Below are 15,365 nucleotides of genomic sequence, written 5' to 3'. Positions count from 1 at the left end.
GTGGCGCAATTTGAAACTCTTGGGTTTTTTTTTTCAAAATAAAAAAGTTTCCGAGGATAAATAAATGATATAACCAGACTTCATTTAAACTCTGGCTTTATACGGTATGCGAAATGCAAAAGAAAAAAAAAACAATATATTTTAACAACAACAATATATTTTAATACATGCATTTGTTACTTCCCAGACAGACTATTGTAACGGTTTATGTTTTTCATACGATTACCAGTTTAAGAAATAACAACATATATGCAGAAGGAAGGGTCGTACGCCCATACTACAGGAACTACGTTGGCTCTTGGTTACGGTGCGGAATGAATTCAAGATTCTTCGGTACTTTTCAAACTTATCCGCCATGGTGGGGCAGCGCTACGGTACTTCACAGAGTAAATATCAGTTCATGCGTTTAATATTCGCACTAAAAGCTGTGATGGGGTTCAATTTAACCTCCCTAAAGTTCGTCCAAAGCCTGGCAAGGCATACGGTGACCGTGCAGACTTCCACGTTATCTGAGCCCCAAAAAAATGAATTTGAAGTGTTTTTCAATCGCACCTAAAACCTTCTTTTTCAAAAGTCATATATTTGACCTCTTTAATTAATTGTTTTTATGCAGTTTTGATACTTGAATGTAAAATGCTTTGTATTAAGAATCAAGTATCTTTCTCATTAACATTTAATTATACATTTATTCGGAGAAAAGGAGGAAGCCACTGAATGAAGTGTAGTGATAGGTGGAATCACTACGCGCCCTATCGACCATTGTAAGATACACCGTGTCTCCTCGCTGCAGGACCATTACCGCGCTACCAGACAACTGACCTTGTTGATTTGATGGATCAACGGTAGTGATCACCTTGTAGTCGTTTTTAACAAGATGGATGAAAAGATAATCGCTGTTGCTATACTTAAGAACAGAGAACGTAAATACGTAGGTGCCCGGCACACTACATGTGAACGTGCCGGTCTCGAGATCGAAACTGGTACCCGGCAGAAGGGTCTCGGCCTGCTGGAATGGCAAACGGGTGTCGTGACTCGTAGAGGTATCCGAGTCGCTCGTCCTCACCACGGTGAACGCCACCCGCTGGTTGGAGTCGTCTGGTGTCTCCCCTGGCTCACCCTTCTGACCTTTGACACCAGATTCCCCGGTTCCTCCAACAACACCAGGTATCCCTCTCGGACCTATCTTGCCGGGCAGACCAATCCCATCATCACCTTTAGACCCAGTGTTCCCAGGTGCTCCCCGCTCACCCATAGGTCCAATAGGGCCAATCTCACCTGGCTGACCTGCATCACCCTTTGACCCCGGCTGACCGTACGACCCCATCGGTCCTGCTGGCCCAGGCAGACCTGGTATGCCGGGTATTGCAGCAGGTCCCTGGCAGCACTGCTGACACACCTGAGACACAGGACCATCACCGTCCGAGGGAACCGGCCCAGTAACGGAAGCTCGGAGCTTGACAGAGTTACCCAGAAGGAGAGCGATAGAAAGAATGGTGGCCACGCAGATCTTCATCTGAAAGGAAAACAATACAGGGCCTAACATTACAAACAAAATCACTACATAAAATAAAGAATTTGTATACGAGATATAATTTGGAGGAATCATTATTCAGAGAATGCGTCGGCAGTGGCCTATCCGAGAGCAAGGGGATAACATGTAAATAAAAAGGTGGGTTCTTTTTAAATATGTTGCCAATATGTTCCACACTTGTCAGCATTATTGTTTTGCCCGCCGATAAAAGTTTGGAAAGTAGATCGAATTACATTATTTTTCTTATGTGACAGCACACCCTTTCCACGGTCATGATAGAATCAATAAAACATCACCGCACCGACCTCGATGGTTCGGTCTTGAAGTCTTGAAGATCAGGTCCAAGAAGAGATCAAAAGGAGTTCACTGTAGGCTGAAAAATAATAAACAAAGACAACTGGTTACGTTTATTCATCGATTTTAATTCAATTTTGAGGTTTTTTTCACTTTGATCAATAATCATTCGAAACCAGGAACAATTATTTACTAATAAAAACAATGGTCAAAGATCATTTGTATTTTCGTGACCGAATACGCCCAGAAAAGGCAACATGTGTTAATGACGCTTTGTGATAATTTTCTCAGGAACCTGAATGCTCCCTGAAATCAACATTAACTGTATTCAAACGCTTTCGTAAAAGCCTTTATTCAAATGAATTATACAATTTATTCAAATTCATTATACAAAAAAAAATGTGTATTTTGAGCCACTAGTAAGTTATTGAATCGTTTTTGAAAGCATAATTATCTGAGTTTTTAAAACAGCATATTCTTCATTTAAATATGCTTTTCCCGTCCAATTTCACACCTTGCTTATTCAATGTGTGAACACTTTCTTTCAAATTCGCATACAAACGCGTTAGCATTCTCAAACCCAGTTGAATTTAGTGAACGATCAAATTATTTAAGGGTATCTCCACTATACGCATAAAAAAGTAGGCAATTGACGTATTTGCATTGAATTGTTTTTGCTTTGGATTTCAGTCCAGCTCGGGAATTCAACATCATGCTTACGTTCAATAAAGTCATACATGTTTAATAAAATTCGGCAGTTTAGCCAGATCAGTGGTGGCTCTAGGGGTGCGGAGGGGGTGCCCTCCCCCAGCAGTGACCGAATATTTATCAAAAAAAGCAAATTTCGATTGAGAGAGCCCTTCCACCCTCACCCTTTCTCCCGACACAAACTTCGCCCGGCAATAAGCTCTCTAAATTCGCCTTGGAAGATATTATGTGGCAGTGTTAAAACAAGGTATAAAATGACATGATGTTTTGAAAAGTTTTTTTTTATGTTAGGGAAGGAATCATGAAACTTGCATATCTGAACTGAACATTTATTGTTAAGTGTCTATTAAGTGACAGAAAGAACTTTTTAGCACTCGCCCAAAAATCGGCCTCTTACGAAAAAAAGACAGATTTTTTTTTTTTATTGACCTGTTATTTTTTTTTAATCACCATGTGGAAATAAAAAGATAATGGAAAACAAATACTGAAAATCAATCCAATTTCTTTTCGCCAAAACGATTGACGGTCAGTCTTCAATCTTTGGTATGTGTATCTTTCTTTTATTTCTTTTAGTTTTCTGATTTTTTTTATTGATTTTTTTTAGTTTGTTAATTGTATGTAGGCATACACAAACATGAAACTATTTTTTTTTCCAGAGAACCTGGTGACGATATGTCGAGTAATCTGCCTTCCTAAAAAAGAAAGATGCAAAATGTAAATTGGCAGGCTTCATATGCAAAATTGCATGTCTGAGAACGACTTTGAGTGATTTAGGAATTAGCAAAACTGTTTTTATTTAAAAGCACACAATTAAATTTGAATTGAACGAAATCAGCCGGAAATCCTACATTAATGATTGTTTTTAATAATATGTATGCTTCAAACAGGATTTCTAAGCAACGATTGGCCATTTGTCACGGCTTGACGGTGGTTGTAGGGGAGGGGGATCACTCACTTCTTTAAATATCACTTTCGCACCTTTGTTTTGAATCGAATGACGTTTTCTGTTTATAATGGTGACCAAAACGTTATCGGTGCATAAACAAACACAGTCTTCCACCAAAATACTATGCTATTACGCTAAATTGAGAGAAAATGTACAACTAGAACTACTCACTTGATGTAATGTTCTTGATTTTTTTCATGAAAGATGTCATCAACACGTGAGCAGATTGCTGGTTTTTAAAAATGAGTTATTGAGTTATTTTCTGCATTGATATGGGAAACCGATCTCATACCAGTGAAGTATAGTGGCGGAAATATTACAGGTGGGCCACCGCAGTTAAGTTACAGTCGTTACAAAAAGAATTGTTTCCCCGGTGGTGGGAAATCAGCGCACCGGTTTGGCTATTAGCATCAGCCACCATCTGTTTGTCAACCATGACTGTGTCTCGGAAAGTCTTAAGGGTTTTAGAAAATCTGTACCAATTTCACAACCAAAAACAATGAAAATATTGCTTTTCAAAAAATACATTTAGAAGGATCTCAGTTGCATGCTGAGTGGAACCCTACATGTAAAAATGACTGAACTCACTGAAAGCTGGTGCTTCAAACGTTGAAGTCGGACAGCAGAGCAGACGGCCCGAATAATTTGTACAAACATCAACTCTTCACATGATTCATATGAATGAATCCAGCTAGATAAAGCAATTTGAACTTGAATAAAGTGTGTGATCATGATCCGGTCCGTTCGTATGTACGCCCTCTAGTCTGTTCTGACCAGTGACAGTTTTATCGGCTTATACTTAAAGTAACGCTAAGGCCTATGGGCTCCGTGCGCCAAAAAAAGAGGGCGCCCTTTTACCTAGCAACGACGTCCAGTGGGCGGGACATTTAGCTGGTTGATGTGCACCTTCCCTTGTGTGTGGCGCACGTACACCAGGGGATTTGTTCTGTGTACACGTAGTGGTACGGCAGCGCGTCGTGGCAAAATTGCAGTCAGGCAAGATGGCGTCGGTCGGTCAACCCCAACTGTTCCTTCTTTGCCAGTGAGGGGGTACTGTAAACGGAGCGGATATATAATGATCAAACAGGAATGGCGCACTGTCAACTAGCGAAATGACACAGTTTTAAAACAAAGTGCAAAAGGTATTGAGATTATCCCAATCTTAAATAACACAGCATAGGACAGGATGTTTGAGATGTCCCGATTTCCTTTATACGTTCTTCCGTGGCCAGCTTCCGCATAACCTTTTATCCTGAATTGGTTACAGTTATTGCCGGAAATTGTGATCGCATCGCAGGGGATTTTATGTTTGATACAATAAACAGGAAAAACTAGCAAGAAAATAAAGGGGGTGAATGGTCAAACTGATATTATGGGTTAAGTGTCGAGCTTTCGTAAGATTTTTTTCTCAACAAAAAAGAGAGTAATTTATCATCGAAAATATTGTGTAAGTGCGTGATTTTCCATAACATTAGGGAACTTGATGTAATACACTTTTGACAAACCTTTTCTAGATTTGACTAGAAAACTGGCGAACCTGACTGGCGAACAATAAACAAATGTATATAAAACGTCCACAGTGAATTTAGAGTGCGCTACCTGTAGCGACAAGAATTCAAGTAAGCTTTCCAAAAACGAGAGAAATCAGTCAGTATATTTGACAATTATTATTGTGCGTTGAGAGTGCACCATGGAAGTAGAAGCGAAAATATTGTCAGACAGGAATTCCTTAATCTGAACAAATAAAAAAAAACCTGATTAGGCCCAAACAAATCTGGTATGGAGCTTGCCCCGAAAGTGGTGCGGGGCGCAGTTTGGGTGTTTTTTTGTTGTGTTTTTTTGCCCCAACTGATTTTATTTTCAAAATGTCGGCTGATGCGGCTGATCATGTTCCCGATGAAGATTCGATCCCTTAAAACTCTCTTAAAATACAGCCTTCAGAGCTGAGCTTGAGGTGACCTCAGGAAGGCCACAAGGCTTGATAATTTTGCACCCACTTATTATCTCGACCGACACAAACATGGTTTTTTTTGGGGGGGGGATTTGGATAGTCAAGACAAAAATAAGAGAAAACGGTGACGTCACACCATACAGCGACATCAACATCGTGCATGAGATGCCAGGCTGGTCATTAGTCTGCTCCGTTACATATTGTGGTTCTAAACATTCAAAGGTTATAGATACACGACAATCGCACCCTTAGTCTGGCTTCCAGACACACAAATGCAAAATTGCACAATCTGCAAATGTAGCCGCTGCCCGACAAAAATCAGTGCGAAATATATGGAAGCGCAGAGAGGCCATACAAAGCTCACACTCGATCATTATCCCATCTAAAAACATGTTTAAATTGTGCAGCAGCATGATTTCAATCCAATCTTGGATGGAAAAAATAACATGTTGCCGACGTGCATGACTACGCGTACGGTGACGCGGGCGCAGACCAGAAACCGGAGACTTGTTTTGGCCAAAATTTGCTCTTAGCAATAGCATTTATTACCTGAAAATTTGGCCTCACAAAATGTTGGTCCAAATCCGCAACAGCTGTTGAGACTAAGAGTTAATTCAGCTATATTGTATACAACATAATAAGCTGGTTATTATTCAACCACCAAGTAATCGAGTTACTGTATGGGAATGCAATCATCAGTGTCTGAAATATTGACAGCACGCTGTTCTGGCTATAAGCAATTTTGTGTCAATATCATACATGCATATCGCAAAAGATCAAACCTAAAGTTTAGCTGAATATCAAGCGCAAAAGATCGTTTTAAACACTCACCGTGCAATTATTGTTCGATCTTGCAAGCAGTTCTCTCGGGTTGTCGCCTGAACGTGAACGTGGGCTGCTGTCGTTGTGAGGAGTGAGCTGGCAGCTTGTGACTTAAATATTGACGTCGATTTCCCGAGCAGTGACTGAGGAACTTGCATGCCCGGTTTGTGATTGGCCCCCTGCGCGCTGTCAATCACACATCACTGACTCGCTTCATATTGATGAGAGGGAAATGATGCTAATGTTACATTGCCACACGTGACACCCGAAGCTTGTATCACCGACACTCAAATATACGCATCTAATTGGTGGAATGATTGTATGGATGTCGGTGACCTATATTCAAACACGTGGATTGTCAATCACAGACCACTCACTTGTGGTCACCGACTTGTTGGGTGACTAATTACTCTGATTGGTGGATAGAATAATGACGTACATCGGCCATACGTGATTCAGTGTTTGTTTTGCGCTTCGTGTTATTAAATGGAGCCACGCATTTGGTGGCTAGTATTTTGTAGTCAGGGTATGCAGTCTACCCTTTTGATAGAAGACGAAGGCGTAATAATTTAGCTTGAGAAGAAAACGTAATAAGAACTTCAATATATTATGTTAATAATATCCTGTCCAAGTACAGTTAACGCCCTCTTACGGTGAAGTATACTAAATTTGCAGAACCCAGCAGGCAACTTTAATTATAACCATACATCTATCCACCTCCACTAGTCAAACGTGCGCTTGGCCAGGCCAACTTCTCGGCATGCAATCGACCTTGCACATGCAGAACCCCCTCCCCGCTTATTGAGGCACTCCCATCTCCACTTATTGAGCCCAACCTATACCTAAAACCAAACACATAAACTATGCCAACCCTTATCCTGACCCTCGCCTCATCAAACCTAATCCCAAACTTACCCCAACTGTTTGGATCCTACCATGTGCAACAAACCTCTTTCCTTAGGAACACTAACATGCAATAGCCCGATCTCAAAACCAAGCACGAATCCCCATATTGAATTCCCGCCCCCCCCCCCCATCATCCCTTCCCCCTCCTAACCACCCTCGGCAGCCGACGTGGGGTGCTTATTTAATGCTTATTGAATGCTAGAGTGTTGTTGTTTCCCTTTCTATTAATAGTTACGTCGACAGGAAGAGGAAGAGTAAACCTATTTTTACAGCATTAACAGTCATGTCGTGACATTTATTTTTCCTTGGGTAACCTATCGAGTGCTACTGTTTTTAGTTATTCACTCATCAGTTTTCTGCTGATTACAACTAACAGTTTTCCCCGCTAAAATAGGCCGGCCTATCAGAATGCCTACTGAGAAACTTTGAAAGGACGGTGGCCCACATTCTACCGAAAGTCCAAAATAATCACTAAGTGTGCCCCCTGAGTGTGCCTGATTTCTAGCGGAACAATACTGCCCACAATTCCAAAGAGTACCTATTCTTATACCTATCTAGGGTGTGTCGTTTTGAAACCTAGTATTTTCGAGAGATATTACGCTGCAAAGTATTACACATTGGCGTGGTTCATTAAAGGTACCTTAATTTAGACTCCTCATTTTCTGGAGGAAGCATTCAAAGAGTTAAGTGCCTCCCCCGAATCCTAGGCAGGCTGAGTGGTGAGGCACGCCCTCCCTAGCTTCCCGGGTTACACCACTGAGTTTGAAGTGGCGTATTGTATCTCAACATCCGGCCGGGACCATGATTTTGACAACGATGGGAATCTACAGCAATAATATCTTTACTGAAATAAATCTGCCATCGGATATTTGAAAATCACGGGGGGGTTGTCGGGACAGCTATTACCAGTGGCAAAGAGGACAGGACGTCCGTACATCGCCGTCTGGCATGAGGAGCTGGCCGCCTGTTTAATGCGCAGACCATTTTTACCAAATCGGGTACTCAGACCCCACCGCTGCATTTGGCAACGACCCTGCCCCTAACCTACCTGCCCGTTAGCTGACATGGGTTCAGCTTTTACCCTATCCAGCCTCTCTTACCAAGGCTTTGTCACCCCACGCCCTCATCTCACATCAATCTGCGGGACGCAACCACCTAATTAATGTCTTACAGCCTTCAGACCCAACCCGACCTAAACACCATGCCCCTTCACGGCGGATACAGAACCAAATTGTCCATGTGCTTCCAGTTATGTTAGGCGGTGAGTGGAGGGGGAGGGGGCAGGTAAAAGGGCCTGATACCCGGCAAGCCGGCCGTTACAGAATCGAAAGGCGTGGGGATGCCTTTCATTTTTCCTTCATTATTTTTCCTGACTACGTTATACTAGCAATTCGGGTGGCGTGGGTGGCTTGTGCGTAAAGTGCTCGCATCCCACCAAGGTGACTACGGTTCGAATTCTGGCCGCGGATCACGTGTGAGTAGAGTTGTGCGTTGGTTCTTTCCAGTGCCATGAGGGTTTTTCTCCGGGCCCTCCGGTTTTCCTCCCTCAAGAAAAATCAAACACTTTCGATCTCAAGCTGTGCTTCGTGGTCATATATGGGTCGATGTGGTCGGCAGCCATAGGCGCCTTTACGTGCCAGAGGCCCGACCACGCGATTTAAATTATTATATTTCAAGAATCCTTGGGGTAAATGAAACGAGTGGACTACACCACCGTCTTAGTAATATTTACTGCTCTTGTTCAATTATTGAAAGATAAATAACTATTGGTATCAGTTTTGTTGCCCCCTCCCATTTCAACCCCTAACCCCCTCGACACACATCTGTACCGGGCATTGAACACGAACCCCAAATTCAAGACGACAAAACAGCAAAATAACTACACAGAAATACAATTTAATTCACTGAATCGTTGCAAATATTTTTTAATATCAAATTGACGAGAATTGTAAATAATAATCACTGATTTAAGTGCTTAATAAGACATTTGTTCACAAGAGCCAGATTGGTATTTGCTCGTGCATTTCGACGACAAACGATTTTTTTTAATTACTTTTTGTTGTTGTAAATCTTCAAAATGTCTTTGCAATTCTACTTTCCGGAGAATTCGATTTCATTCTTCCAGAGTGTATTACAAGGGGCATGTATGTCCCACATTATCAAAAACTAGAGTTTTCAAAACATGTTTTTTTTAGAATTGATATTCTATATCTTATCACAAGATATTACTAAATTAGTTAAGCAGTTAAACAAAGAGATATTATGAAATTTAAATGCACTTCAAAATAAACAACACCTTTTGTACAATACAATAATCATTTGCAATAGAATTATAACTGCATTTTAACAATGCTCTGATAGTGTCACATTAACAATTAAAATTATTTAAACTCTAAGACCAAACTTTTAACATGTTAAAAATCCAATGAAAATAATTTGGCACACAAGAACAAAAGAAAAACAATAATGACATTTAAGAGTCGTTGGTCCACTATGGTGCAATTCAAACTCATTTCTTTGTTTTTGTTTTTTAGAAAGAAAACAAATCCTTCCGAGGATTATTAAATAATACTGAATTGGGCGTGTCTTCGCCGGGGTGTCTCTTATCCGGAGTAGCGTGAATTTAGGACCCTATGAAATACAGACTCATTAATATTATAGTGCGCGTCTAGCTGGTGATAATTAGTAGAGTGACCGCTCACGCGAGAGAGTTTAACCAATAATAGGGTGCGAGTAAGTCAATCACATTAATGTTTGTAGAAGACATAATTATGTGAGTTTTAAAGCAGCAATTTAAATTAGTCCAATTTCTCGCCCTCGCTCATTCAAAAATGCAAAACTTTCTTTCAAATGCACTTAAACACGGGCAAGCGTTTTCGCACCCGGTTGAGTTTAGCGAAAATATAAAAATGTTTCCGGGTATCTTCATCACCCGCATAACAAGTGTGCAATCTAGGTAACTTGTACATTGAATTCAAGTTGGTAAATACGTTTACAAAAGCAAGACATTTCCAACCAATATTAGGGTAAAGGTGTTATGCGTTTTCACTGGAGTCTGATTTTCATATGACACCGGGAACAAGCCTTTTTTTATTAAATGAAGTTCGGGTGAGAGAAATTTATCGCGAATCAGTATTAACCTGAGTGTCTGAGGAGCAGCACCATGGCCAGCTCCGGACATGGGGAGGGGGAGGGGCCACATTACCAGCTGGGGGGCACACCACCAGAAAACACACAACAGGAGATAATGTTTTTACGCTTATGGTTTTTACCAATTTTGGCTTGGCAGTTGCTCGCTTTGTGGAGACCACTATTTATGAGGCGCCCCCTCATTTGATGGAAACTTAACACTAGTTTTATTTAGCGCGCCCTTTCTCGAAATTGAACTTTCATTAGTTGTTTGATGGTTTTTCGCGATGGGTATTGATATCCTAATGAGTAATACATCAAGACCGGATACTGGCCGAACTTACAACTTAAAACATCTCAGCCTGACTTTCTGTTTTCATTCGGTTTGTATTTTTCGCGTTTAAGATACTATATTTGTTTCGGTCAAACATGTATTTTAGTTTCATTATTTGACAGTTCCCCCATAATATTAAAACTCATAATGTTACGCAGTCATCATGACAAATCACAGGACGAAATTCTAATTTTGAAATACAGAATTAACTCGTTTTGGGGGCAACAACTCAAGAAATACTACATGTATTCAATTAAAATTTCAAACACCATGCGTTGGAGATCTACAGTCATGAGTATTACTAAAACAAATCGGAAAGTACGTGTAGTTATCACTTATGTCTTTGGGAGCCGATTTACAGGTCTTGGGGTGCAGCCCTGTATTAAAATTCCCATAGACACCAGTGGTAAATGCCCATGCTTCAAAATTCTTGTAAAAATACTCAGGACACTCACGGGTATAGCTGCACAGAAAAAAGGTAATCAACATGTCATCTTTTATTTTACTTTCATTTGTTTGGTGGGTTGACCAATGACTTTTCGAGATATTCTCACCCAAAGAATGCGACCCCTACTTTTTCCCAGAGTGGAACAGTAGCCATCTTCAAAAACGATCCCTCCACAACATGTCACAATAGCGCCACTTTCGAGCCCAATTGCATCCAAAATGCTCAGAATTGGAAACCCAAAGTCCGGGCCAGAGGGTTCATTGCCTTATCTCTTCAAATCCCCAATTTTATGGCTCTCAGAACTCTCTAATATAGAATATTTTGAGGGTTTAACTTTCTTTCATGCACTCGGCGGATGGGTTTAGGCCTATTTAACGGTGTGCACCCATTACCATCCTACATGGGCGGGATTTTTTTTCTCCCAAACGTCATCCGCAAAATGGCTATACGCTATGGTGTTTTGGAATTTACATTTCTAAAAACGTGAGAAGAAAATATAAATTAGAAAAAAAGAAAAGAATTGAACTCGAACGTAATGAAATTCAGACTTTATTTCCCTTCAGCTTTGTTTTGCCGATGAACCATCCGCGAAAATTCCGCCCCTGCACACATCCACCCCCCCCCCCCCCATGCACGTGGCGATGACCCTGGCCCCAACATACCCGGCGTTTGTAAGATGAGCGTATGAGGAAATCGTACAGCTTTCACCCTATTGAGCATCTCTCACCAATGCTCTCTCTCTCATTCTCACCCATCTCCAGGGGCGGAGCACGGTCATTTTTATTGGGAGGGGGTGTAATTTTTTTTGAAAAGGGCACTTGCACATCCGTGGTGAAATGTAGACAGGTTTTTTTTTCTCCGGACACTTGGCCTCCGTAAAATCGAAAAGCGTGCTGGGGGGGGGGGGGGGGGGGGGGTGGTACCATCTGTCGATGGGGGCGCTGTGTAAAACCAACGATTATGAGCACAAACGTCAAATATATGGTGCTTTTTAAGCGATAAAGCCAAATTCTGAAAAAAAGGCAGTCAAAACGGCATGTCCCACAAAAAAGGGCACCTTTTCTTTTTAAACATGTGCACTTGATCAGAAAAAAAGGCACCTCTTCTTCAAAAAAGGGCACTCTTTACAAATTTTGGGGGGTAAGCCCGTTGAAAAATGGCATTTGAATGGAAAAAGGTAGTCTTTACAAATAAAAGGGGTAATTACCCCCCCCCCCCAAACTAATCATTCATCCTCCACCCCATCCATCCTCAACCAATGTAAACCCGGCCTTTCATTAACACGATCCCCAAATCTAGAAGTCATAACAAACAAAAATGGACAAAAATACAGGTCATGAACTGACTCTGTTTGCAATAATTTGTAATATCAAGGGATAAGAATTGTTATCTATAATCACAGATTTAAGTACTTCATAAAAAAATTATTTTGTTCGTAAAAGTCAGACTGTGATTTGCTCGTTCATTTCAACGACAATATTTCTCTGTAATTTTACTTTCTTGAGAGGAATTCGATGGACTGTTTTACGAGTGGACAAGGTTTTCCACATTGTTAAAAGCTAAATGTTCAATTAAAGTAATGTTCAAAATATAGTCTTCGAGTATTTATATTCGATACTGATTACATGTTATATGATTAATTTCTGTGTTTAAATTGGTTTAGCTGCTTACAAGAGAACATCCTCAAATGTATACTTGGAAAAAATTCTTACAATCAAAATATACACTATAGAATCATTATTGCGTAATCTTCTGATATAGTGTCACATATTCAACTAAACTTACATTAAATCGTTAACAATTTCATCATAGTAAAAGCTCTAAAACTCAACTTTTAGCATAAAAACAAAAACTCAATTGCACATGTATAACATGGGATACAATAAAGTGTTTAACAAAAGTTGGGAGTTCTTGGTTCACTGTGGCACAATTTGAAACTCTTATTTTTTCAAGAAAAACATTTTCTAAGGATAAATAAATGATATCACCAGACTTCATTTAATCTCTGGCTGTATACGGTATGCGAAATGCAAATGAAAAAAAAAAATATATTTTAACAACAAAAATATATTGAGGCCTCCCACCTCCGGTTATTGAACCCAGCCTAGGCCTATACCAAAACCAAGCACAGAAACATGCAATCTTGACCCTCGCCCAACCAAACCCAATCCCAAACTCATTAACTGTTTCGATCAAACCGTGTACAACAGAATTCTTTCCTTAGCAATTACAACCTTAGGAGGGCGTCACTTTCTTGTTGCCCATGATGGTGTACTTATAACAGAATTGTCATTTTTTTCCGACGCTTGATCTCGAATTATTGTTCTCCTAAATGTAACATGGGATGTTTGTTTCTTGGTGGGCTGCCTGCATTTGTTCTAGCTCCTGGGAAAAATTAGGATCCCTGACTACCTGTTTATCGTGAACGAATTAATTAACTATCATACAACACAACTGTGTGCAGCTGTGAGTCACCCGGATTTCCCATTTGAAGGCATCTGTATGGCCAAGATCTTAGCAAGTTCACTATTGACCTAAACTTGTTTTTCTTTATATTTTTTAAATTACAACTTTGCCAGTGTAGATATTAAAAGATTTTATTATTTTTCACAAAATATTAATTTAGTAAATAACTGTTAACTCGCATTCACGTCAGTCTGCCAAGCAAGAATTGGCAAGGGCTACACTGTGCTTCAGGTTAAGATATACTAACTCAGTGAATAATGGACATGTGTGTCATTGACACAAACATTTCCTTGGCTTATGCTATTGTTTTTTAATTATGATATTGTTTTCAACTGGCAATTTGCCAAATAGACAAGGAACTGTTAGGAACGATGAAAAAATCACTAATGACGCACGAAAATTCCTATTTGATTCAAAGTTAAATTTCTTGAACTACATCAAACAGTTTTTCTCGACATGCTCAACACATCATTCGTGTGTTTTGGTTAGAGAGTGTTAATTGCTGTTCTTTTTCACACACAAACACTGTTCTATCTGTCTATTACCGCAATTATCTCAGCTTAATCCTCGAAATGTCATATGATTCTACCAAACAGTTTTATATTGTGCTCTGAATGGTTAACAAGGTTATGTTAAAATATGTAATATTAATATTGTATTTTCTTTTGATACTTCAAAGGACATTTTTTTTTAATTGTTGGTAATTATAAGGAAATTATATGTATGCGTCTAGTTACATCCAAACGTCTTGAATCTGAGTGGGAAGTAGTATTACTGATTAATGTTTTATGGCAACTCTGCTTTACTTTGAAAATGTAATATTGCCATGGAAACAATCTAAATATTTCAATGAACATTTTGTTGCAATGTATTTATTAATATACATTGAACTGCAAATACTAAATTAATATAAATCACATGTATAAATAATATACAATGTGCTCAATTTTAATAAAATATCAAGGACTCCTGAACCCAAGGGAGATTGTTTGCTTCAGTTAGATTAGTATTCATTTTTGATTTCGCGTTACGCAAGTCCATATATACATTATTTTAGAATAGGTGCTATTTGTTAATTATCGATTAGCTTATTAGACAGTTTTTTCTTATTTTTGGTTCATCCGAGAAATATTTCTGAATTTGGAATTTTTCAATCAAGGCTTAAAATATTTTCTTCTAAAACTGAAACTATTAATTTCACCTTTTTCTAATGATTTTTTTTTTAAGTAGTTTTGATTTTTTGTAAACGCTTTCATATATCAATGCTAAACATGTAGTTAAAATTAATCATTTTTATCATACCTGTGTAATAGTACCCATAGGAGACATTTTGTAGTCATCAGGTATTACTATTATAACATTGAACATTATTTTCTGTTAATTCATTGGTTATTGTTTCGGCAAAATGGAAAACGAATTTCTTTTCTTTTCTTTTTTTTTGGGGGGAGGGGGGCACCACTGCTCCTGCATATTTATGCGAGGTGATTATTTATCAATTAATTAATTGACTCCGGAAAAGGAGGAAGCCGCTGAATGAGCTGTATTTACCACCATGGCACCCTACCGTACATGGTAAATATACCGTGTCTCCACGCTGGAGACTCAGCACCGCGCTTCCGACAACTGACCTCGTTGATTTACTTCACCATGGGTGCTAATCACCTTGTGGTTGTTTTTAACAAGATCGATGTTAAGGAACCGCTGTTGCTATGCTTGAGAACAGAAAACGTAAATACGTAGGTGCCCGGCACACTACAAGTGAACGTACCGGTCTCGAGATCGAAGCTGGTACCCGGCAGAAGCGTCTCGGTCTGCTGGAAGGGCAAACGG

The 15,365-nt window shown here is 39.7% G+C and overlaps 1 protein-coding gene across 1 annotated transcript in view; it reads right to left on the bottom strand.

Annotated features, from left to right (window-relative positions):
• Positions 1–683: 683 nt before the first annotated feature.
• The window catches only part of LOC119718801 (complement C1q subcomponent subunit B-like), an 18,509-nt gene continuing 3,827 nt past the window's right edge, over positions 684–15,365 (bottom strand). Inside the window, exon 2 of the mRNA XM_038188222.1 lies at positions 684–1,513. Coding sequence (XP_038044150.1) covers positions 686–1,513 — 828 coding nt within the window. The 3' untranslated portion in view covers positions 684–685. The remainder of the gene's footprint in view (positions 1,514–15,365) is intronic.

Source organism: Patiria miniata, unplaced genomic scaffold, assembly GCF_015706575.1.
Source record: "Patiria miniata isolate m_02_andy unplaced genomic scaffold, ASM1570657v1 HiC_scaffold_7, whole genome shotgun sequence".
Taxonomy (NCBI): Eukaryota; Metazoa; Echinodermata; class Asteroidea; order Valvatida; family Asterinidae; genus Patiria; species Patiria miniata.
Note: the sequence above shows the minus strand (reverse complement) of the source record. Positions and strands in the feature narration are given on the sequence as shown.